The following is a 23,998-nucleotide window of genomic DNA, read 5'->3' as shown; positions in this document are numbered from 1 at the left end:
AGACGGAATGAAACATGTGTGATCCAATCTTCCTCCCAGAATGCACTGCTCCTGGAATGCCCCTGGCCTCTGCCTAAACCTGTAGCTTTGGAGCGATTACACATCTCAGGATACACCACCCTCCACCCTTCCTTTTCCATCTTCAGCAGTATTGTCCACTGCAAGTTGTGGACGGACAGAGGCAGGGGTGGCCTACCCTGTTTGCATGGCATCAGGAAATTGAGGAATGGGTGTGGACAGAGAAACGCCTATGGGCTCTTCTGACAAGATTCTTGGTTACTTATCCAAAAGGACATTCCCATTTCCCTGCTTGATGTCCCAAGGCTTTTAAAAACAAAGGTCACTTTCTAGCATCTTCATTTCAGTGCAAGTGACTTCTCTTCCATGCATTGAGATTAACTTGTGCACTGTTTCTCTCCCACCGATGCTGTGGGACTTGTCTCTGGATTTGCATGGGTGTCATTGAGCCTAAACTCATTTTGCAGGGCTGCTGTGCATTTACCCTGCCTTTTGGATATGGTACAAGGAATGGTTTTCTCTTTTGGATGTTTTGTGTCAGAGGGTCCCTGGCCCTCTTGCTTATGCTGCATGATCGAAGGCTTATAAAACAAAATCAATAAGGTTGTTTATTCAGTTGATTGACTATAACACTTTCGGTTTGTTTCATCAGTTACAGTCAACATCACTTCTCTCTGAGGACGAGTTAAAGTCTCTTCTGGATGGGTGCATGCTCCAACAAAAACCCCTGCTTCGACTACCCTCTTCAGAAAGTGAGAACAGAGACTTGGGGGAGACGGCATCGGAGGTCCCCCAGCTTCCTGACTCGGTCATCTGTGAGTCACGGAATGGACCAGCAACTCCAGACTCCAACAAGACCGAGGGAGAAGATGCAACAGCCCTTGAGGAGGTAGGGTGTGGAACACCCAGAGGCTACTATCTTACCAAAGCCTTGGCTAGCCATTACATGGCAGACGCGCTTGTCGATGAAGCAGAGATTATGAACCGCCTCCCATTTGCCATAGGCGAAGTGATGAGTGACAGAAAAGATTACTTTATGTCAAAAGCTCTTGGCATTGGGAGACTGAAAAGGCCCTCTTTCCTGGATGGGCCACTGTGTGCCACCCATGGGAACCTTTTGTCAGAAGATCAACACTTGACTCTCAGCTCTCCAGTGAAACCCCAAACAGGTGAGGTTGGAGAATACCTATATTGGTGTTTAATTCTTACGGAGTATCTCAATATAAAGATACTATACTCTATAGTACCTTAGGGTAGGGTATAGGGACTTCAGATAATTCGTAAAAAAGTGGAATGAAAAGATAACGGAATTTTCCAATGAACTATTTGAAGTCTTCAGGTACACTGTGAGTCACCAGGTGGTGCCAATACGCATGTGCACAGAAGACCATATTGATCCATGTTCTTGTGAGAACAAAGCTGAGATTAGCACTCGTATAAACACATTATTCCTGATAGTAATTCATTCTCTCATCTAGAAAACAATGCTGATTTCAAAGGAAAAGAGAACTTACTAGTCTGAACGGAGATGGGGAATTTGAATATATTTGCTTAGCATTCAGCTTCCAGACATCAGAATACATTTCCAAGATGCCATGTATAATTGGGGGTATATCAGTTCCTGTATGCAGACTTCTTGTCTCAGCTCACTTCAGAAACTCACCCACGCTCTTCTCGTGTGGCCCTGAGAGGCCTGCTGTCTCGTTCAATCACACTCATTCATGTCAGGAAGTTCAGGGTGACCACAATTTGGAAGCTGTTTGCTGATTTCCCCTTCCCTGACCCCCCCCCCCCCCCACACCCCAGGGAGGATTGGGCCTCGTCAGTTCTTCAGAAAGCTTCCAGGTAGCTATGAACAGCCACGAGCTATGTCTCCCTGAGCCAAAGAGGAAGGCAGTCCGTGCCTTGGCATGGCCTCAGGTCCCACTCGGCCTGCATTGGTGAGGAAGGAGAAGAACCTTTCAGGGAGAAAGAAAACATTTCAGATTGTTGACAGTTGGCTTTTTCCTGATTCCGTGTTTGGTTAGATGCCGTACTTCTTTGACTGATTTCCAGACTTGAGACTTGGTCCCACTACTTTCTGTTTCTGCTCTGGGGTGACAGGAGTGTGTGGTAACTTATGCCACCACGTTGACCACTTTTTAACGGTTCGGGCTTTAGGAGGAATAGCATCCCTCTCCTCCCCAATGAGAGGGAGATGGAGTCTGACAAACGGAGAGGAAGGAAGTTAGCTTGATCACTGATGAAGTGTAGAGCATGGGAGAAGTCATCGGAGAGTGCCGTCAAATGAAGCTCCCCCGGCTGTGTCCCCCCAAATAACCTTACCGACCCAGTCTCTCACTGCCCTGGAGTTGGTGCTGACTCATGGTGACCCTACTGGGCTCTGTGAGTTTCTGAGACTGTAACTCTTCATGGTAGTAGAAAGTCCCGTCTTTCTCCCACGGAACAGTTTAGAACTTCCAGCCTTGCAGTTAGCAACCCAGTGAGTGCATAGCCACTAGGAAACCAGGGCACCTAGCCAAGGTGAAAAACTAGGCTTTTCCTGTGGAGACCTGTCCATGTGAAATCTACAGTGTGAGGAGCGAAGAATGCATCCTACCTGCAGGGAGACTGGCTCCTGAGGAGGAAGGGACTGAACTGAGCATGCCCAGATCCTACTCCTAAATCCACCAGTCAGCTAACTGGTTCTTCCTCCAGTGGAGAGTTGAATGAGGTGGAATGAGGTCAGGGATGTTTCTCCATTGTAAACTCCACCTGAAGGAAGTGTGAGGAGGGAGGGGAATAAGTGTTGTCTGGTCACACTTTATCTTGGAGATGCTGAATACACTGGCATATCAGAAACAAGAGAATTTAGTTTGTGTAATATTTTGTCAGTTTTCTTATGCTGCATTGCTTTGTAGGCAATCAAAACAACAACAACAACAAAGGATGTATGCATGTAGAGTCAAACCAAGCACCCCGGCCACAGAGTTGATTCCAACTCATAATGCCCCAATATAGGGTTTCTACTATAAATCATCATGGGAACAGACAGCCTCATCTTTCTCCTGTGGAGCAGCTAATGGGTTTGAACCACTGATCTTGTAGTTAGCAGCCACAGCACCAGCAGGTCTCCTTATGCACATATAACATTCTCCTTTTCCCACAAATCATCTCCTTTTCCCACAAATCTCCTTTTCCCACAAATCCTTTTCCCACAAATCATTTCCCACAAATCATAAGCTTAGCTATCCTAGAAATTCATATAAGAAAAAGGGAAATCTAATAATACGAATCAAACAAATAGGGTGGGGCCAAAAAGGGATGTACAGTCAGTCACATAGTCAAAGAGTACAGACCTACCCTAATTCAAGGGAAGCAAAGTCGCCACAAGAACAAAACTGTTAAAATCTTCTATAGCACATGTAGCAGCGAGTCCTACAGGGTTGTTTATAATACCCTGAAATGAAAGCCATTGTTGTTGCCACGTGTCCTGGAGTGGGCTTAGACTCACAGCGACCTGATGTCCAACAAAACACAACGTGTCCCTGTTCTGCACCAGCTCACAAATGTTGCTGTGCTGGACCCAAACCTCCCAACATATTCAGAGTTGTCCCGGCTTTGGCACTCAATGCCCCACATCCAAGAAAACTCGGTCTCCATCTGTCTGCCTGTTGCCTTCTCTTTTGGGTGTGTGTCTCAACTATGCCTCTGCCTTCATCTCTTAAAGGCCGGCTGTCATTGGGCCTTTAGGGCCTACTTAAATCAACTAGAATGACTTCTTCATCTCAAGATCTATAATAATATATGCCAAGAACCTTTTCCCCAATAAGGTAAAATCCACAGATTCTAGGCATTAGGATTCGGGCATGTCTTTTGAGGGGCCCTCTGTTCTCTAAGACCATACAACCCCGTGTTTTTTCTTTAAGTCACATTCAGAGTCGTGCATCCATCACAATACATTGTACGCTCCTTTCTTTGCGTCTTAAAGAAAACTTGCTTTCCCTGGGCTGAGCCACTCATACACTATGTGGCCTTCTGTGACTCCTTAACATGTTTTCAAAGTTACCTATGCGAGAGCATGCGTCAGTTCTTCACACATCTTATTGAGACCTCTGAATGAGACCTCATTAAATGTAATGTGTTAGTCTGGGTAGACTAGAGAAACAAATCCATGGAGACATTCATGTGTATAAGAAAGAGATTTATATACAAGAGCAACTGAACATTGAGAAAACATCCCAGTCCAGTCCAGATCAAGTCCATAAGTCCGATATTAGCCAATATGCCTGATACCAATCTATAAAGTCCTCTTCAGACTCACAAAACACATGCAATGATGCCGAATGTAGAAGATCACAGGCCAGTGGGTAGAACGTCTTTGGATCCTGTGGCATTGGAAACATCTCAGCGCTGGCAGGGGTCTCTGCATTGGAAACATCTCAGCGCTGGCAGGTGTCTCTGTATCAGGGTGGGTCCAAGTGTCTTGTCAGCTGCTATGTCTCCCAGGGTGTGTCAGAGACAGAAGTGTCTCCCACCTCCAAGGAGGAAGTACCAGATTTCCCAGAATTCTCAGGAGAAGGCCAGGCCCACACAGAAGTCTCATTGGCTATCTCCAGATTGACAGGCTAGGCTCCACCCCTACACTCTTAATCCTCAAATTGACACCAGATTAGGTGACTACCACACTCATCAATTGATGAACACTTGAGTTGCCTCCACTTTTTTTTTTTTTAATCTGTGCATACGTTTTTTGTGTGGTCACATGCTTTCATTTCTCTTACGTATGGGTCCAGAAGTCGGATCTCTGGGTCTGTAGCCATTTTTTGGGAAACCGCTAGTTTGTTTTGCAAAAAGGTGGCATCCTTTTCTATTCCGACCAGCAGTGTGCTGAGGGCTCGTTTCTCTTGATTTTCATTATCATCTTGTTTTATCTCATTCTGTTGTCAACGCGGGCTTTTCTGAGAACCCTTTTTAGGAGGTTAGGGAAATATTTCTGCTTCGCATTGGTTAGTGTTATATTCCCACCCTAAATAAAATATGTACTTTTCATTTCACTTTACTCCCTAGAGTCATAGTAAAAAGCAATAATCATTTCGTCTTCTGCCTTTAAACCTATCACCATTTTGGCTTTCAAACCCCCCAAATGTCTTTCTTGATTGTAAGATCTCCCAGGGCAAATGCCTTATTTTGCACTGCTTCCTACAAGCTTGTGTGCAGATGAAGGTGGCTGCTAGAGCCATATGAAATGAGAGTGTGATTACTTGTCATAGATGAAAAGGTCTAATGTTTTTATAAGCTGAACTATTTTTCTTAATGACGTACCCATTTTTTGTTGTCTAATCATGTTGGTTATTGTTTTTATGTTCAGATGAACAGGAGACTGAAGAGCTGACAGAAGAATGTGAAGAATCTTAATTAAGTAGAGACTTGCTGGGGGTACTTTTGGGCAAGTTGGTGGATTGGGTTATTACCTTTTCTCTCCCTAAATCCTTTGACTGCAGTGAATGCACTGTTCAAGACCATTCCTCCAGTGATGACTGCGTCATTTGAATTCTCATGCGGATTACAGTCCTTGGTATTTTTGAAGGCAACAGTGGTTTTTCTTCATTGGAATTCTTAGAAACTTAGTTCCTTATTGTTAATCTTATAACATCGGGGATACATGAAGGAAATGGATATTTTACTATCTGCGTATTTTACTATAAAACTAGTTGAAGCATTGTGATCGCTTTGTATTTGATTTTATACTTTTTAACCTCATTGTGGTTCAGACAATTGTGTGCAGCCTATGTTTCGTTTTGCCCTGCTTTTCCGCCTTTTCTTCTCTCCTGCGTCTGGTAAGTGCGTGCACAGAGAGCAGAACCTCCCCTCAGTGGAGCAATGCTAGCAGAACTGTACGTAAGGAGGTGCTAGATTGAATTATTTAGTGTAATCCTTCCAGTTTATCTTCTTTCAGAGTTTGAGCCTTTCAGAATACAGTTTAAAAAAATCAGCTACTTTTTTGTTATGGTTTCTTCAGTACGATTTAAGGAAAAAGGATTTTATAAGTCAGTAACCTGGACTCAGAAGAATATTTCCAGAGAGCCGACTGTTGTGCTGCCTTGAATGAAAATCAGAGTTATGCCGCAGTATCGGCTTCAGTGGGCCCACGTTCATCTACTGATATTGGGTGAGATTAGTGCCTGCTCACATCAAATGTCCTTGACATTTGAATGAAGGAGTTGATAGCCACTATTTTCAGAGGTATCCGTGGTCAATTTAATTTGCCCGCCCTTCTGCTTCAGCTTCCTGTTGGCTCATTTCAAACAGCAATGGCTAGGCGGGTGTCAGTGTGCTCCTACCTCCAAAGCTCGGTCGTAATGGCCAGCGTTTTGCTGTGGAGGGTCAGCAGAAGTGGAAGAGTTGTGACTTTCGACAGTCAAGGGAATGACACGAGACTGACACTCGGTCTGCTCGAAAGAGTCTGAGGGCAGAGGGCAATGGGCAGGAATTTGGAGCGGGGGCAGAACAGAGCAATCAGGGCCTGCCCACCAGCCTCTCTGGAGCTCAGCTTTGAAATGGATTCCTGGTTAACGAGAAAAGGGCACAGAGAGGGAGAAAAATCAGCTGATGGAGGAACAACGAGAAGGCATTTGTGCTCCCACTGTAAGGGCGAGGACTCTGCGGCTTCACCATGGCTCTGCAGGTGTTTGTGGGGGAGTGAGAGTATCGCGAGTGCTCCAAGTAGTCAATTCGGCATTAAGAGAGGCCTTGCCAGTTCACAATGGGTCAGCTCAAGGTGACTCTAAACAGAGTTGGTAAGAGGATTGCATTATTGAACACAAATGCCTGGGTTCAAAATAAAAAAGTCCAACAGAAAATCCAAGAGACAGTGTTCTTATTAAATATAGATGTTTTACGTTCCCCGACTAAGAGACTGAAGACAAAGAGGAAGAGTTGATGTGTCCTCTGAATGAATTTCAGAGCTGGCAACGAGCTACTTCGATACTTAGGAAACACTGGCACCTCCTTCGGTGTGGATTTCCATCGGAGCAAAGCTTTATTGCCCTTTAATCCAACTCTCCCCGAAACCCCGTCAATAAACTCTTGTCGGAAGTAAAAGCAATCACCTCTGTGATACAGTATTAATTTTTAACAACTTTTCTTTCAATGCATTCCTGATTGGAAGGTCACTTCCAGAAAGAGCTTGGGACATACCCACAGAGAAGAATAAAATCCCGAATCCAGACCCTTTGTCCCCTCTTCCTATTTTAGGTCAATTTTGTTCTTCCCCTGGAAGTGATTTAGGATGCCCTCTCAGAGCCTAAAAGGCTGAGCTATTTTGAGACTGCCCAAAAGGCTTCACAGAGTTTGTGGAAGAAATGGATTTAAAAGACAATGGAGTTTTCCGGGAACTTTATGACGGCCCCTCGCTTTGCTTTCCATAATTACTTCTGTGGGGAGATCCGTTCTCCCAACGCCTCAGTTATTTACTAACATTTTCTAACATTTGCTTCTGCACCTGAGCATGGTACCAGGATTTGGCAACCCTTGTTTATACCAGTGTGTGATCATGCTACCCAGAGACATGTTTTTAGAACAGCCAAGTCATTTCTAGTGCTTAACAGAACTTAAGAGCCAGACATTTCAGTCTACTCATAAAATTAGTTCTTCTCCTTGCACCACACTATAAAATAACTGGTCATATTCTTTTAATCCATCAGAAATTTAACTTCTGCTAATTCTAATATCATGACCTTCTCATCACAAAATAATCTGGTATTTTATACTTTTTCCCTCTTAAGATTCCTTCAAAAGTCGACTTTATCCATCAACAATTCAGGTGCTATCATCAAAGGAGACCCTTGTGTTTGGCCCACCATCCCAGCACAATCCCTCCATTACACGTACTCCCGAGGCTTCCCATAACATGCAATCAGAGGGTCTACCGGCACCCAGAGTTGCATGTGCTTCACACTTGTTTTTCCCTTTGTTTTCATTGTTCTCCTTAGAGGAAGACGTGAATGTTGGGCAGGAATCAGTAAGTGACATTTCAGAAAGATGGAGATGAAGGTGTGTCTTTTGAGGGGTGTGTATGGGGAGGACATTGCTTTTAGTTGGGATTGAGATGTCAGGCTCAGTTGTTTTGTTCTTTCATTCAACCAATCCAGGCAGTGTGTGTTCTTAGCCTATGTCCAAATAGCTCCATTTTCTTCAGTTGGACCCAACTGTGCATGCTCCTGTGACCGACTCTGATTTCTCTTGCATATGCTAAACTGATCTAAGGATGGAGTTTACCCATAGCTCATAAAGTGGAAAACAAGTAAACGTGCACACTGTGAGTATAAATATAAATTTCCATATGGTTTATTGTTGTTTCTTGTACATAAGAAATAGTAATATACATGTACACTGCTTTAGAATGTAAAATGGATAAAAATGTGTACAAATAAAGCACATTCCTAGAAAAAGGTATTGGCAAATAGTCAAAAACTGGCACGGGGTGGAGGTGGGGGCGGCGGGGGGGAGGGGTTAACGTGAAACAAACAAACAAATGAAAACGAAAAAGAGAAAAACCAACAATTCTTCAATTCAGTGTGCAAACATTTTATAAAAATAGAAATACTAACTCTACAGGCAGTATTTCCTGATAAATTATTTAAATAGCATATCTACACAAACTTGAGAGATCTATTCCAATGGCGATGAGAAAATAATTTATAAAAATAAAGCCATGGTATACAAGATGATAGAAAAAAAACACACACGTAACTTTCAGAAAGTGTATTTGACATTTCAATGCTATTTCCTTAATGGGAATGCTCTTCTGCAAAAGACTACTTTATACTATATACAACATTTGACGGTTTCTTATTCTGTCAGGAGCTACAGTAGCTTTAAGTTCGCTAGACACTTAAACTCTCTGCTTGAGCCCAAATTCTTTTCTCAGTCACACAACACATGAGGTAATATTTGTATAGAAGTTTCACCTTTGTCATTGTTTCCCCTCTATTTTGGAAAAATGAAAGAAAAAAAAAGACTGAAAAGGGGTGTAAGCTTTTCTGGTCCCTGGAAGTGGGCGCACGGGGGATGAGGAGCAAAACAGTTAGTTATGTGAGGGCCTCATGGCCTTCTTTGCCATCTAAGAAGTACTTGTAAATGAAGAACCAGCTAATTCCACTTGATTAGACAGAAGAAGCAAACGGGTGGGGCGGGGTTGGGGGTGGAGGAAGGAATCCCAAATCCTGCACTCTGAGCACCATGCACAGGGCAGCTCACTGGCTGCGTTTCCTGGTGCGATTCCCAGGGGAGCTTTGTTGCTACAGCTCCACAATCTGACCTCAAACGCTCTCCATCCGAAACCTCGATTCCAGGTAGAACAGAGTTGATAAAGAATCTGTATTTACAGTCTTACAGTCACGAAGACTTGGAATGAAGATGTATGCACAGTCCGTACATTTCTTCCTGTTTCACCAACAGCCCTTCCGTGAGATCCCACAGAAGAGGTAAAAAATAAATATTTTACATTGCAAATCAAGCGTTCGTTTACACAAAACAAAAAGCTACAATCCACCAGAGAGAATTTGAAAACTCCATGGTATTCAAGAGAACAACTTAAAGAGAGAGAAAAGGAATGTTTTTGCTAGGTTGGTAGTAATTTTTGTGCCATTCTAACCATAAAAATGTCAGCCCAGCGGCGTGCCCCTCAGGAGGCAGCCTGGTGCTCACTGAGATGGTAGGTTTCCCATTTTCCTGCTACATCCATGGAACCAGGTCGTGGCAGCCACACTGCCTTACACCGATTTCATTTGGACCCCTGTTCTGGCCACTGCAGGGGATTTGTAAGGAACGGGGGCCAGGATGAAGTCCAGAAGCCAGTCTTTCCCTCCCTTCTCTGCTTCTCCCTAAGTGCCTCGCTTTGTGGGTTAATCAGCTAACACCTGTCAGCATCATGAAGTCCAACAATTGTTTTCTCGATCCCCTGAAAATGATTAGTACCGAACATGTAACTGTTCCTCCATATTGCCTTCACGCCATCATCTCGTGGGTATACACCTTCCCCTAAGTGCTCTGGCCCTTGCCTCCCCCATTCCTGAGGGGGTGGGTCAGGGGCTGGTGGCATTCGCCGATGCCAACGAGTTCTCCCTTCTCTCAACGCGCCTGGAGGTGTTGCCCAGCCCACTGCTCGGAGGCGGCCTTCGCAAGAGTGACCCCGCTCTGTGACACAGCAGCAGAGTGGAGCAGGTGCCTTTTCAATGAAAGCAAAGGGATGCTGTGCCTGTCCCCAAAGCAAGCCGGAACAAATGTTGACGCTCATTGTAAGATGCCCTCTTCATTCGTTGGCGGCGGAACGCTGAGTCTGTTTTTGAAAACGGCATGTCCTTGAGGCAGGCCGCGGGGCCTAGGAGTCCACACTGATGCAAGCGGAGGAAAAAGGAAGGAGGGAGGAGAGATCTTGGGGTTTTCTCGAGCCCATGGTTCCAGAAGGTGCAATACCAGCATTGGTTTTAACCAGTCTTTTGGCCAACAGTTTGACGATTAAGAATCTGTTACAGAAATAAACACATAAATAAATAAACACCCCCTTCTTAAAAGCACTTCCATCTGAATATCAGTTAATCAGAACCTACGTACACTTCTACATTCGCACCAGCAAACACATCATTTAAGGTGGCTGAAACATGTGAACATTGACATTTACTGCTGACATTGATGTCAGGAGCTTGACACAGTGCAGCCTCCCAGAACTTATGCTATGCTTCCTAAGGCCCTCCATGTTAAACGTTTAGGTTAATTGAAAAAGAAAATTGGGTACAAAGATGACATGATTTAAATATTCAATCATATATTGGTAAAAGCTGCCTCCTGTTTCTCTGACTGCTGGCCCGGTAGGCATTGGACCCAGCCCAGTACACACTGACAGAGTGAGGTTATGCGAGGCCCAAGGTTGGACAGCATGAGAGTGTAAGTAATCACTACGTGAGAAAGAATGGCTTCACTAGAGCAGGGAAGCCAAGGACAATGGTGACAATTAACAAGCCAATAGGAAGGCAGTCTGCCTTTCTCTTTGAATACAGCTAAGCATGGGTAAAGATCATCTATATGCTGTAATGGCAGGAAGTATATGGTCAGCCGTGGGTCAACGACACAAGTATGTACAGTGTTAAAGTGCAATTGGGGTCGACACTGTGTCGCGGCACGTCTGCGTTAGAAGCAGGGCTTGCTCAGCAAATAATCCTGAAGGACTCCGAATGCTGTCAGAGGCACTTGCTAGCACTGGTTTCATTGTCAATGTCAAAAGCCAAGCACAGAACAGTCTGCCTGTGCCGTCATCTCTCCATCAGACTCCCCTCGGTGGCATTCCTGGCAACCTTTGCATCAGAGAAGCCACCTTGTATCTGAGCCGGGACGCCGGCGCCTACCTCTGCACTCGTATTTCAGATCGGAGAAGAAGACCATTTCCTGAGAGAAGACGAACAGCCCCAGCCTCCCACCGGCGTAGGTTTTGTCGTAGATCGGTCCCGTGTCGGCCAGGATTTTCTTCCCTTCGTACATCACCACTCTGCAGGAGACCAAGGGAGGAAGGCTTCCTGAGTGACCCCCTTGGTCTTCGGTGCCCTTCTTTCTTGCCCACCACCAGGACAGTAAGCGATACTCGGACGGCGCAGTCTTACCTGATGAAGCCGGTCTTTGGCCTGTGGCTGAGACGCCATCTATAGGCGGTGAAATCTTTCCAGCCGATGTTACGGGGGTCATGCCACAAGGTTCGGACCTGAAGGAGAAGGAGGTGTTGAAACAGCGCCCCATTGTGAGACGGATCTCTGTTTCCTTCTGTAACAAGTGGTACCCCAAAGGCACCACTTTGCCCTGAATGAGAAGGCTGCCGTGGAAGATTCCCCCCTCCCCACTTAAAATTGCTTTCCTTTGGGGCATGCCCTGAAAATACGTGTACGGCAGAAGCAGAGAGGAGCGGTTTTGTTGGAAGAGGCTGAGGCTGCCTTCGGATGGGAAGGGTAACTCGGGCACAGCCAGCTACCCTCTCAAGCTCCCTGTTCACACAGAGCAGAGCCCGGTGCTGCAATTGGTGATGATGGGTCCCATGTCTCGAAGACTCCCTCCCTGTCTGCAGTCTTAGTCAGAGCCCAGCACCTCAGTGCGATAAGAGTTGCCCCTCTCGGTTCCCTCCCTTCTTACCTGGCCAGCAGTGTTGCCCGTGTGCCACAGGGCATTCCGCAGGTGCTCGCCGGGCCCCGTGGTGGAGTTCACGACTTTCACAGAGATGCCTGAGTAGCCCTGAGCCCTCGTGGGCTTGCTGTCCCAGTAGGACTGGGTGATCTGCTTCCACATCACAACATAGAAGCGGCTGCTGGACTGGTAGCCGAACACAAACCCAGCGTAGTCATCGTCCCTCTCGGTGTTGATGAAGAATGTGCCGCTGAAGTCCACAGCGTTAAACTCATCATAACCTGGAGGAGGAGGCCACACCCCAGGTCACCACCTCCAACTTTCTGTTCCACTCCCAGACGGCCGTGGCACCCACCAGGACGGACATGGGAAAGACATGGAACCGCCAGGCTTTACATGTGCTGCCTTCCCCCATCCCAGGAACTCTCTACTCACCGATAGCAAGCCCAGGGTCACAGTTGACAGTCTGGACGAGCTCTTTACCCTGGTGGCGCACAACCCAGTTAGGATCATTTTGGGATGTTCCTTTGGGGTCGAGAGGAATCATCTGGAATCGGCGGAAATCGGTCTCGCTGATGTCCACATTCTCAGGACAGATGTCATCGATATCTGGCACATTGTCCTGGTCAAAATCGTCTTTGCAAGCATCACCCCGACCATCACCTGCGGTCACAGAGGCAAGCAGAACATTCTGTGAGCTTCAGAAACGCGACGATTCCCGGCGTCAGGCACCCACTCTCCGGGCGACGCTGCCGGGAAGGGCCCTCGTCATCTCACTGGCATTCAGCTTTTTAATTCTCACTTCTAGACTAGGGCCATGTGGTTTCCATTACGCTCTTAAGAAACAAACAAACAAGCAAACAAACAAACAGGCTTTAACGGACGCACCATCAGAGTCCTTCTGGTCAGGATTGGGCACCAGCCTGCAGTTGTCCCTGTCATCCGGGATGCCGTCATTGTCGTCGTCGGGATCGCAGGCGTCTCCTTTGCCGTCTTTATCGTGGTCGGCCTGGTTGGCGTTGGGCACGTATGGGCAGTTGTCCAGGTTGTTCTGGTGGCCGTCTTCATCGATGTCCTGGTTGTTGTCGCAGGTGTCCCCAATGAGGTCCGAGTCGGAGTCCAGCTGGAAGAGGAGACAAAAGGGTCAGTTGAAGAGGACGTCAGGAACGAGAGCAGGGCCTGTTCTCCGTGTTCCATTCCACCCTTGGGGTGTCATGGGTATTTGTATACTCTTGCTTTAAAAAAATAGTAATAGTAACATTTACATTCCAGGCTTTTCTCCTGGATCATTGTCACCTGATGATTTGGAAAATGCCATTCAATAGTTCTGAAATATTAAAACTTTGTCGATAGCATTGAACACAAAGGCTATAAAGTGAAGATGGATTGTGATGTTAACTGGATATCTCTTAAGGTTACATGGCGTTTTGTGAGGCAGTTTTGTTATTTTTCCCCCCCGCTGATGCTTCCAATTGTACAGTTGCTGACTTGCTAACTTCAATTCCAGGTCATGAAACCGCAGAAAAATGGTGATGTTCTGTGCTTACTGTCTCGGCAACTCGTACTATGGGGTCAATTATGGAGTTCTTTCTTCCAAACAAAAACAAACTCCCTGCCATTGAGTTGATGCCAACTCATCGTGAGCCTATAGGACAGGGTAGAACTGCCCCGGTGGGTTTCCGAGACGGGAACTGTTTAAGGGCGTAGAAAAGCCTGTCTTTATCCCGAGGAGCTGTTGGTGTTTATACACGTTGGCCCTTGCAGATCACAGCCCAACACATAGCCACTGCGGCCACCAGGGCTCCCGTTCATTCCGTAGGTATTTGGTTTTGCCTATCCAGTCTGAAAGGACTGTCATCTGCTGTCTCTGGAGAGGTCAACACTCTCTTAGTTGGTTTACAAAGTTTCTTTTCCAAGAACTTTTACACTACTCAGTGTGCACGGGATATTTAAGGACTGTTCGTCCACACACCATAACTTGGCTGTACTGTGAATACTGAGATGGAAAGTGCCCAGAAAGGGGTATGCCACCACTTTCCTGCCAGACCGAGGCGTCCACCCACCTGATCTGGATTGTGTTCCAGGGGGCAGTTGTCACAGTGATCGCCGACCCCATCCATATCAGTGTCCCGCTGGTCAACGTTGTAGACGTACTGGCAGTTGTCTCTTTCGTTGAGGATGCCTGCAGAGAACAGGGGACGAGTGAGGGTGGGAATCTCTAGCCATGCTTCCAGCTAGCCGTCTGCTAACAGGCAGGTCTGGAGAACAGTGAGAGCAAGGGGAAGGGGGGGGCGGGGGCGGCGCTGGCTATCCCCTGGGGAGTGCCTTACCGTCCCCGTCGATGTCTGCTGCGCAGGCGTCTCCTTCCCCGTTGTTGTCTGTGTCAGTCTGGTCTGGGTTGTGGTTGTAGGGGCAGTTGTCACAGCGGTCTCCCACGTCGTCTCTGTCGTAGTCATACTGGGCCGGGTTGTAGTGGAACGGACAGTTGTCCTGTGCAGAGAAGAAACGGAGTCCTTTACAACCCTGCCAGCCCACCCAATTCAAGTCCCAAACCACATGCACGGTCTTGGCATCTATCCATACAGCTACATAAAGCTCTGTGTGTGTCTGGAAAACACCTGTCATGATACTCCACTTGCCGATGATAGGCAGTGCAAAGTGATCGCCCCACAATTCAATCCTGGGGCATCATACATATATAAACGATTCCCGTTGGCCCCACGTCCAGCGAGATGTAAAATGTTACCTCATCATTTCCATTCTCAGTAGCCCTATGTCTATTTGTACCGTAACGGGTCGACGGCATCTAATCTGGGCAGCAAAGGACCACTGGTTGGCTCATGACAATTTCTTGTTCCAGAGAGGCAACTTATTTTCAAAAGGCTTGTGATGAGCACAAAATGCTCATTGAAGAATTCTCTGGGCCGTCTCTGTGCAATCAAATGACTGGAACACAGGGACACGTTCTGATTATAATCAGTATCAGCCAGCTTTGCGTTTTTCTTCTCTCTCGTTCTGACGCTGCAATGCCCTGGGTGTCAAGGGTGTCAGGACAGCATGTTGGCTTTACCCGATCGTCTGGGATTTTATCGTTGTCATCATCGCTGTCACAGGCATCCCCGGCTCCGTCTTTGTCATAATCTTCCTGCCCGGAGTTGGGGAGGTTGGGGCAGTTGTCCTAGAAATGAGGAGACACGCACTGCGGTCAGTTGGCCTTCCCTTTACTCTGCTGATGCCTGCTGTGCACATCCAGACGTTCCAAACAGAGAACATGAACAGAATGTCACTGGCTCACCACTATTATGACTCTTTTTTGAGGGGTACAAAAAACCATTCAAAAGTCTTCTTGGGTGGGGGGGTATATTTTATAGAATTTGGCTGTATAGGTTGCTGTGAACACGAGTCATACGCTGCTGGGTATTCGGTGGCATGGTGAACGCTTTGGGGTGAAGGCATGGACCATGGGAGGCCATTGCTAAAAGGCCTGCCCTGCTCCCGTTCTCGGCCGCTAGTGAGTTAATGCTAAGGACAGCTAGTGATGCCCTGCCTTCGGGTGTCTTAACCTGCGGGTTATTTCTGGTGTGGAGCGCCGAAGGTTCCTCGGCCGGCTCTCTCGACCAGGGCAGTGCTCACGTCCTCAGAAAGTTGCCGAAGGGCAGCAGGTGCTTACCTTTTTGCAGTGGTAGGTGGCATTGGCCACGCACACCAGGTCCTCATTGGGCCAGCCGTCCAGGTCTGTGTCCTCCCCGCAGATGATGCCGTTGCCCGCGTAGCCGGGCCTGCACTCGCAGCGGAACATGGGGTCGCTGTAGTGGCCCAGGTAGTTGCACTTGGCATTCTTGTTACAGTCGTGTGTCCCGTCGGTGCAGGGGTTGCGGGGCTTGCAGACCTGAAAGCACAACGTCCCGAGGTTCACACAGAGCCTTCCAGGGGCTCCCGGAACCACCGCCCGGAGAAGAACCCACATCCTCTGATCCCCGAGCAGAAGTTCCGAGTGTGTGTGTGTGTGTGTGTGTATACCTTCTCACTTTCCCCACTGCCCCCTCAGGACCTTCAGGCCACAGGCAAACATTGCTTCCCTTTTCTTGTCCCATGGCTCAGGACACGGGAGTTCACAAATTCGTCTGCGCATGGGTTCTCGGGGAGCACCATTTTCACATGGGTGGACTACCTTTCTTTTCCCGGTTGGATTTAGTAAGAATCTTCCAGTCCATTTGCTGGAGCTAGATGGCACACACATTCATCCTTCCCCCCAGCCTGTGCTTTTGATGTGGTTGAAAGGACATTCCTCCCTGCCCTTGCCGTTCTCTTGTCCACCCCTCGCCCCCCCCCTCACCCCCACCCAAGTCTCCTGTACCTGCTTGTTGGCCGTGGCGTGCTCGATGCCCCGGCCAAAGGGCTGCGTGCCGGTGAAGCGAGGTGGGCAGGGCAGGCAGTTGTAACCGGGGTCTGTGTTCTTACACCTGTGCTCGCCGTTGTGGTTGAAGCAGGCATCGGGCACTTCCTTGCACTGTGGAGGAAACAGGAGTGGGCCCGGTGTTTCGCAGCCGCCCTCTCAAGAAAACGGCTAAGAGGAAGGAGTGCCTTTCAGGGACCTAGCAACTCCGACCTATCCGTGTCTCACCTCATCAACATCTTTGCACTGGATGCCGTTGCCGCTGTAACCCGCGGGGCACGCGCCGCATTTCCAGCTGCCGTCGGGGTAGCTCGTACACTTGGCACCAGCGAAGCAGGGATTGGACAGACATCCATCTGAGACAGGCCGGAGAGACAGGTCAGCGGTGAGTCTAAGCTCCTGACACTGGGCTCGGACCCACCGTCCGGCTGTGAGATTCCGCGGAGTCTGTGCGGCTCAACGGGGTTATGCGTCTCCCTGCCATCTGGAACTACCCGACCACTCGAGACCATTCGAAAGCGGTTTGAACGAGGACGGTGATTTTGTCGCTCTAAATGGGCTAACTGGCTCCTGGGCGTGGGCTCTGGCGGGGCTGCGAGGCTCACCGATTGGGCAGTCCTGTTTGTTGCAGATCTCGTTTTGGGTCACGTCGCCAATGCAGTCCTTGCCTCCAAACTGGGGTGGGGGGTTGTTGCAGAGCCGGCTCCGTTTCTGCACCCCTCCGCCACAGGTGACAGAACAGATGTCCCATGGTGACCAGGGACCCCAGCCCCCGTTGACTGTAAGAGAACGAAACAGGTGCCAAAAGTGAGGCGGGTTTCCCACCCCCCAAAAAACCTTATGTGTCAAGGAGGACTCCTCTCAGCTTGTTGAGCAAACTTCTGCCACCCTGACAAGTGGAAAGAGGGTATGTTTGAAATGGGCCCCCCACCACCCCTTTTCCTTCTGTTTTTCATTAGAAGCCACTGAGCAGGTGGGAAGCTACTTCTATTTGTTTCTCTAGTAAGTAGCCTTGCCTCCTCCATGACCCGCAGGTGCCAGGACACCAGCTGGCTCCCCCCACCCCGTCTGGCGGGCACTGGCGCACACTCACTCGGGCAGGGGTCTTTCTGGCAGGCCTTGGTCTCCCGAGCTCCGCCTTCACATGGCTTTCCGTTGAGCTGGGGGCTGGGAGAGTTGCAGAGCCGGATCCTCGTGATCACCCCATCACCACAGGTCACAGAGCAAGAGGACCACGGGGACCAGTGGCTCCAGCCGCCATCCTGTTTAACTGAAGCACCAAGCCCATGGTCACCAGCGAGCCAATGAGCGGTCCTCCCCAGGGGCCCAGGAAATCTTCTCAGGGTACCGGCCACGGCAGCTAAGTCTAGTGGTGAGCAGAAACTGGCTCTTGGCCATATCTCCAGTGGCCAGGATGGAACATTTTTCTAACACAGGGCAGATAATGGTTAGCTGTCTTTGTGGGGATGATGTTACTAGAGGGATTCAACATGGCTCTGAGCCGGATTCTGCAAATGCCTTTACATGTGTTACGGAAATGAAATCTTTGAAACAACCCTATTAGTTCCCCTCCCATTCCCATTTTACAGACATGAAGGGGGAAAAAACCCTAACAAACACTGAAGGTTAAGTTGTGCTTGAGGTCCCATAAAAACGCAAAAGACCAAACGCACTGCCATCCCGCCCATGCTGACTCATAGCGACCCCCCAGGGGGTTTCTGAGACTGTAACTGTTTACGGGAGTAGAAAACCTGGCTTTTCTCCCGTGGAGCTGTTGGTGGTTTTAAACCTTTGACCCTTCGGATCGCAGCCCATAGCATGCCCACGCCATCAGGGCTGCTTGCTGAGATGGCACAGGTAAGTGATAAAAAACGGGATCTAAAACATGTCCTTGGAGCCTCTCTGCTGTGGTCCTGCCCTCGGCCATGTCAATAAGGACTGACCAACTCTCAGGTCCCTAAACGGCTAAGATGCTTACATCTCTTATCGCACTCCTGAAGGTGGCAGGTGCGTGTCTGGACGGAGGAGCCCTCACACCGGTTGTTGAGGCTGTCGCAGGAGCGGCCACGCTGCTGAATTCCTTGGCCACAGGTCACTGAGCAGGACGTCCACTCAGACCATGGAGACCAGTCATCATCGGCAGAGTCGCTGGCTGCAGGGGAGGCAGAGGCCATTTAGTGCCTGCTCATGAAGGCAGACTATTCTTTAGACCGCTCTGTTCAGGACTACTTTCTTCCCTTGCCAGAGAATATTGCTTAGACCAAGAGCCAAGGGGTTTCCCCTATGTTACTGCATTTGCAACACTGGGACCTTGGAATGCAATGCCTGGATCCGTGCAGCTGAACCTTCGCACATGCATGCATTCTTACCACAATGTCCACCTTTCTTTCCTGCCAGGATTTTAAATGCATGCCCCTTTACCAACTTAAGGTGTCTGGGGAGGTGATTCTAGTCGTAGGCTTCCAAGACCACTAGAGTACAGCAGCTTCTAGGAGCCCCTTCTGAATTTCACAGGCGCCACAGAGCATGTGTGACGAGGAGCTCAATCGCAGTTTAGCAGCTATTGGCTCCGGCTCCTACTAAGTCAAGAGGTTAATCAATCGGTTACTCCTCTCACCGGCCTTCTCAGCACATATTTTCCCAAGAGCATGTGCTTGTTTACCATCTGCTCCCGCACCATGACTATAATCACACTGACCTGTACCCAACTGAAGACAGAGAACTTGTTTTCCTCTGCCATCGGTTTGGAAGTTTTCCCAGAAATCCCTGATTTGAGCTCAGAACACTGCTAGCTCCTGGTTGATCCCATTCCCTTTAATTCAGGGCCCAAGTGAAGGCTGAGCAGAAATGCCGGGTGGGGGTGGGGGTGGGGGTGTTCTCAAAAGTGGGTGGACACATGGGATTAAAAGTTAATGGAATTTTCCCAAGAATTTGTTGAAGCCTCCTCACAGATATATAAACAATCCCTACAGTGCCAAGATTTCTAGCACAGCCGTGGGATGGGACTGGCTATTCTGAGCTGCGGCCAGTGTGTATGACTGTATAGGGCAAGTACTACTTTCTTGGGTCTCCGCCCTCGCTGCCTTTATCTGACCCGCGATGAACAATTTTTAAGACTGTTACCTATGACACTATAGTCTCAACAACGTGCTTTGTGCAGGCAGCAACAACCGGCCCTAAGCTGCCAGAGCACAATATCATGACTTACTCTCTGTAGTGCCCTACTACGACTCAAATGGCTATTATTCTGTCGGCCCAGAGATTCCTGCAGGTGAAATGAGCATAGCTGAAGCACTCAGCTTCAGCTCACTCAGACGTCTACTAATGTCTTTGATGAGCAGATTCCCTTAGCGTTGTGCTTCTAAAGTCAACCCTAAAAATAAGTCAACTTTGGGATACTCCTCCGGACTCATCTTGTCTTTCTTCAGAGTATGAAGTCAAGACCAATAAGCTGCACCAAGATCATGTTCACAGCCCGTGCTGTCACCCGGTCAGTCAGAATGCAGTTTCTGGTTCTATACAACAGCCAAGCTGTCAGCTAGCCAGCTGGTGCAGCAAGAGCTGGAATTAAGCCACCGTGACAGGATCAGGGTAGGGTTCCAGCCTTCTGCTCAGTTGCCCAGCCTGTCTGCAGACCTAACCTACTTGGAGAGCTCGAGTTTTGAGGTTTGGGGAACTTACGCCAACACCGTGGGCAGCACTCTCCCTCAGGCACTGTAGCATTGGAGCAGGGCAGCATGGGGCATGACACTTTTTTGCAGATGGTAACAGAGTTCTGCAGGGAAGAGGGAGGGGGAAATGAGTTACTTAAGCACCTTTGGAACAGAAGTTTACATGCTATCAAATTTTAGCGAGGAGCTGATGTCTGGTGGGGGTGCGAATGGTGAAGGGTCTAGCACAGTGTTTCCCAAAGTGGGGAACCCTGCCTGGTATGGAGGGCACTGGCCTGATCCAGGGAGGCTGCAGAAGCAGATACCCACACTTTATCCTGGGTTATGAACTATAATACAAAAGGATGTATGTGTCCAGGGGGTGCTGAATTTTCTTTTTGAGAAGGGGGGTTTCGGGCAAATAAGTTTGGGAACCTAGGGTCTAGTGAAACAACTCAAACGGAAGATGTGTTTCCATTAATTTCACAGCTCCCACTGTCACAGAGATAGTGCTAGTCCCCTGCCACTCCATCCTGTGGGGCATTCTTTCTCAATTGCCACTCAAAGGTGGGAGTTACAGGGTGAAGAATTTGCGGGGGAACCACCCAGCATCATGGGTAAAATCCGATGAACTCATCAAATGCAGTTGGGGGCATTTAAAGTTTTATATTTTACTTGAGGGGGAAAAATAAAATTGACTAGCATTGTGTTTCTCCTTTAGATCTAGGTTTACGTTATATTAGAGAAGAACGGGTATTTAATGAAGCTGACAACCCAATTCAGCAGTCCATGACTTGTAGTTAAGTTAGCCTTGACTCTCTGAGCGAAGGAGACACCATGTCACCTGTTGCTGCCTGGCAGGAGAGCTAGAGAGAGACAGCTGCAGGCAGCAACGTTTGAGCTGAGTGCACAGGTCTGTCCTGCCATGTTGGGCTAAGTGATTCGGACAACAAGCAGTTCTGTGTCAAGAGCTTCCAAAAGTTCGTGCAGAACAGGAATGACAAGATCATGAAGTTTTCCCATGAGTTTTTTGAAGCCCTATAGAATTGAATACAAGTTGGGATTAGGAAGATTGGGGGGCAGGGAAGAATGCTCCGTGAAATTTTTATTTACTTGACATTAAATTATTAAATGATTCAGACAGATATCCTATAAATCTTTGCTCTCTTAGGTACTTAGCCTGGGGTGTAATTAGATAAAACTTTGAAAACCTTCGCAGGGTTCTAATGAATTTATAATCACCTCTTAAAAGACCCACACCCGAACCCCAACAAAACAGCCCACGTTGGCGATGAAGTCAGCAACCCTAAACAAGCACTTCTGTGGCCAAGCACTTCTGTGGGCATCTGGATATTTTCCTGTGGACGCTGGTGGCTTCAAGCACATGCCAGCCACCAATTCCGCTTTGAGTGTGCAAAGGTCTCTTACCTGGCAGTGGCACTCGGTGCAGCTGTCCACAGTCCAGTCTTGGTTATTCCCATACTGCACTCCATTGTAGAGGCAGAAGGGCGGATTCCTCACCTCCTTGACAGGAGAAAGACCATTAGTACTCAGCCTCCTTCCCGCCATTGGGACTCACAAGGGTTTATGGCTAGGGGCTGGGGGCAGAGGCCACTAACCATTTTGCTGATGCTGTCCTGAAGGGTGGTCACAATGGTGCGCAGGCCCTTGAGTTCCAGGACCATGCTGGACAGCTCCTCACAGGAGACGCCACAGATGGCCTGCAGATCTTTTGTTTTGTGGCCAATGTAGTTGGTGCGGATGGCAGGGCTGGAGCTGTTCACCACGTTGTTGTCCAGAGTGAGAAAGACGTTGGTAGCTGCTAACAAACAAAAGGTAAGAGAAGATTTTCAAAGACCTTTTCTCTCCAGCCAGTCCCTAGAGTTTTGGGCTGGAAAGGACACTTCCCTTTGGGGCCAGGGGATGCATGTGTGTGGAATCTCCTTTGTGGTCAATTGGGTACACCCTAGCAACTACAGTTCCCAGGGGGGATTCATGCACAGTCAGCACTGCTCAAGTTTCTCAGCTTGTGTGTGTGGGTAGGTGGGTGGGGGTGGGTGGGGGTGGGGTCCTCCCCTCCCCTTTTCTCCGCCCTCCCCTTTTCTCCAATCTTCTAAAAGGAGAAGGGTACTCACAGCGGGAGCAGCCTTTGTTCCTAAGAACGTCTTCTGGAGTGGTTCCAAAGACAAACCTCACGTTCTGCAGCACCCCCTGTGGACAGAGGACAGGCATGACTTCTCCGCGCTGGGGGAGGGAGGAGGGCTGCCTCTCCACGCTCCCCAAAGCCCACACATGGAGATGAGTGTGCAACTGCACGTGGAGAAGAGCTGCATTTTGAGGTCACCACGCCCAAACGACACGCTGATCTAAACTGCCAAACAACTTCAAAATCTTGGTCGTGTCTTCTGCCAAGTCCTCAGGCGTTGACGAAGAATTCCGTTTCTCAGCCCACTTGGGGAGGCAGGAAATGGAATCTGATACTAACCAGAGAGTCTAGCCAGGACACTCCAAGAGTTAAGTGTGGGCGGTTCAAAGTCACAGTGGCAAAGATCTAAGAGTTGAGGCTAGACAGAAGGGGCAGCGGTACAGAATCACATCTTTTGTTTAACCTTTTACTTGAGACCGCGGTGCCCCCATGAGGAATCTAATAACCAAGTGACATTTATTCTGTGCATCTAAAATAGCCACGACAAGCATTAGTAAGGTTAGGGGGATGTCCTTGAGAGGAGTGTTGAAGACTTTGATAGGCTGAGTTGTCGAAAAAAAAACACTTCTTGTTTACTTTTGTGGCTTTCAGTGTCCCCAGAATGCCAGGAGCCACATTACAGTGTCACCTGGGACTTCTCAGAAAGGCACATTCTCAGGCTCCCCTACAGGCCTACTGAATAATATGATAATAAAAAAAATGCCGGCCACGTGATTCCGAAGTGCCGGGCAGTTTGAGAACCACTGCTCCAGACGGCACGCAGCATTTTCTACACCGAATGCCCTGCTGCAGCCGGCAGGTCGGCTAGTTGGCTAGTGGGCGAGTTCAGAGGGCCCAGAGAGCTCACCTGGAAATTGTCGTTGACGTCTCCCTTGGCGATGCGGAGTCTGGCCATGTTGGCCAGGTCCCTGGTGAAGATGCTTTGGACGGGCACCTCTAGCTCGGCGTTTTTCATCTTCTCACAGTCGATGTAGAGCTGGGCCCTGTCCTCCTGCACGAACAAGGTGATGGTCTTCCACTGGCCGGTCGCCAGGAGGGCATCTTCCACGGACACCAAAGACTGCTTCCCTTGCACGTTCACTCTCAGGTCCAGGGTGCCAGCCTTGCCATTGGAGACGACGCTGAGGATGTGGCCAGAGTGGTCTTTGCGCTCCAGGGCCAGCAGGGTGCCTCGAGTCTTCTTCATCTGGCGCAGCGAAGCGAGGAGGAGGAAGCCTCTCTCCATCCGCACGGCGTCCACTAGGTCTTGGAACTTGTCCTCGGGCATAGGGGGGATCAGGTTGGCATCCTCGATGCGGAAAGCTGGGCTGGAGGCGTCCAGGCCCTTCACCAGCCTGCGCCCGGAGCCCTTGCGGGCGGCTCCGATGAGTTCAAAGATATCAAACACGCTGTTGTCTCCTCCGGACTCTGTGAGACAGAGGCAGGACCCACAATGAGTTCTGGCTGGGGGCGGGGCTGGGGGCGGGTATGGGTGAGGGTTCAGGGGTGCGAGCAGGTGCTGGGATTCAGCTCTGAGAAGTAGGGTCAGAAGGACAAAGAGGGAACCCCAGGCTATCCTTAAGCACTCAAGCTTGGTCTGGA

General features: G+C 48.8%; 2 protein-coding genes and 1 pseudogene across 3 annotated transcripts in view; 1 reads left to right on the top strand and 2 right to left on the bottom strand.

Moving 5' to 3' along the window:
• The window catches only part of LOC115868719, an 82,194-nt pseudogene extending 81,604 nt beyond the window's left edge, over positions 1–590 (bottom strand).
• Positions 1–5,725, top strand: part of FSIP1 (fibrous sheath interacting protein 1) — a 201,030-nt gene extending 195,305 nt beyond the window's left edge. The window contains exons 10-11 of the mRNA XM_045287732.1: positions 671–1,187; positions 5,369–5,725. Of these exons, the coding sequence (XP_045143667.1) occupies positions 671–1,187; positions 5,369–5,415 (564 nt within the window). The 3' untranslated portion in view covers positions 5,416–5,725. The remainder of the gene's footprint in view (positions 1–670; positions 1,188–5,368) is intronic.
• A 2,597-nt stretch (positions 5,726–8,322) lies between these two features.
• THBS1 (thrombospondin 1) overlaps positions 8,323–23,998 on the bottom strand; it is a 15,912-nt gene continuing 236 nt past the window's right edge. Inside the window, exons 2-21 of one of the 2 annotated variants that reach the window (XM_045287731.1) lie at positions 23,265–23,824; positions 22,347–22,422; positions 21,831–22,033; positions 21,640–21,735; positions 20,243–20,336; positions 18,540–18,713; positions 17,655–17,831; positions 17,167–17,340; positions 16,790–16,917; positions 16,523–16,675; positions 15,836–16,054; positions 15,236–15,343; positions 14,496–14,655; positions 14,229–14,347; positions 13,054–13,288; positions 12,601–12,828; positions 12,175–12,446; positions 11,655–11,752; positions 11,403–11,542; positions 8,323–10,526 (exon numbers count right to left, since the gene is read on the bottom strand). In XM_045287731.1, the coding sequence (XP_045143666.1) occupies positions 10,519–10,526; positions 11,403–11,542; positions 11,655–11,752; positions 12,175–12,446; positions 12,601–12,828; positions 13,054–13,288; positions 14,229–14,347; positions 14,496–14,655; positions 15,236–15,343; positions 15,836–16,054; positions 16,523–16,675; positions 16,790–16,917; positions 17,167–17,340; positions 17,655–17,831; positions 18,540–18,713; positions 20,243–20,336; positions 21,640–21,735; positions 21,831–22,033; positions 22,347–22,422; positions 23,265–23,824 (3,422 nt within the window). In that variant the 3' untranslated portion in view covers positions 8,323–10,518. The remainder of the gene's footprint in view (positions 10,527–11,402; positions 11,543–11,654; positions 11,753–12,174; positions 12,447–12,600; positions 12,829–13,053; positions 13,289–14,228; positions 14,348–14,495; positions 14,656–15,235; positions 15,344–15,835; positions 16,055–16,522; positions 16,676–16,789; positions 16,918–17,166; positions 17,341–17,654; positions 17,832–18,539; positions 18,714–20,242; positions 20,337–21,639; positions 21,736–21,830; positions 22,034–22,346; positions 22,423–23,264; positions 23,825–23,998) is intronic. The other variant, XM_004712696.3, reaches the window with a different exon arrangement.

Source organism: Echinops telfairi, unplaced genomic scaffold (genome assembly GCF_000313985.2).
Source record: "Echinops telfairi isolate 266 unplaced genomic scaffold, ASM31398v2 ScPeMD7_18;HRSCAF=68, whole genome shotgun sequence".
In the NCBI taxonomy this organism is placed as follows: Eukaryota; Metazoa; Chordata; class Mammalia; order Afrosoricida; family Tenrecidae; genus Echinops; species Echinops telfairi.
Note: the sequence above shows the minus strand (reverse complement) of the source record. Positions and strands in the feature narration are given on the sequence as shown.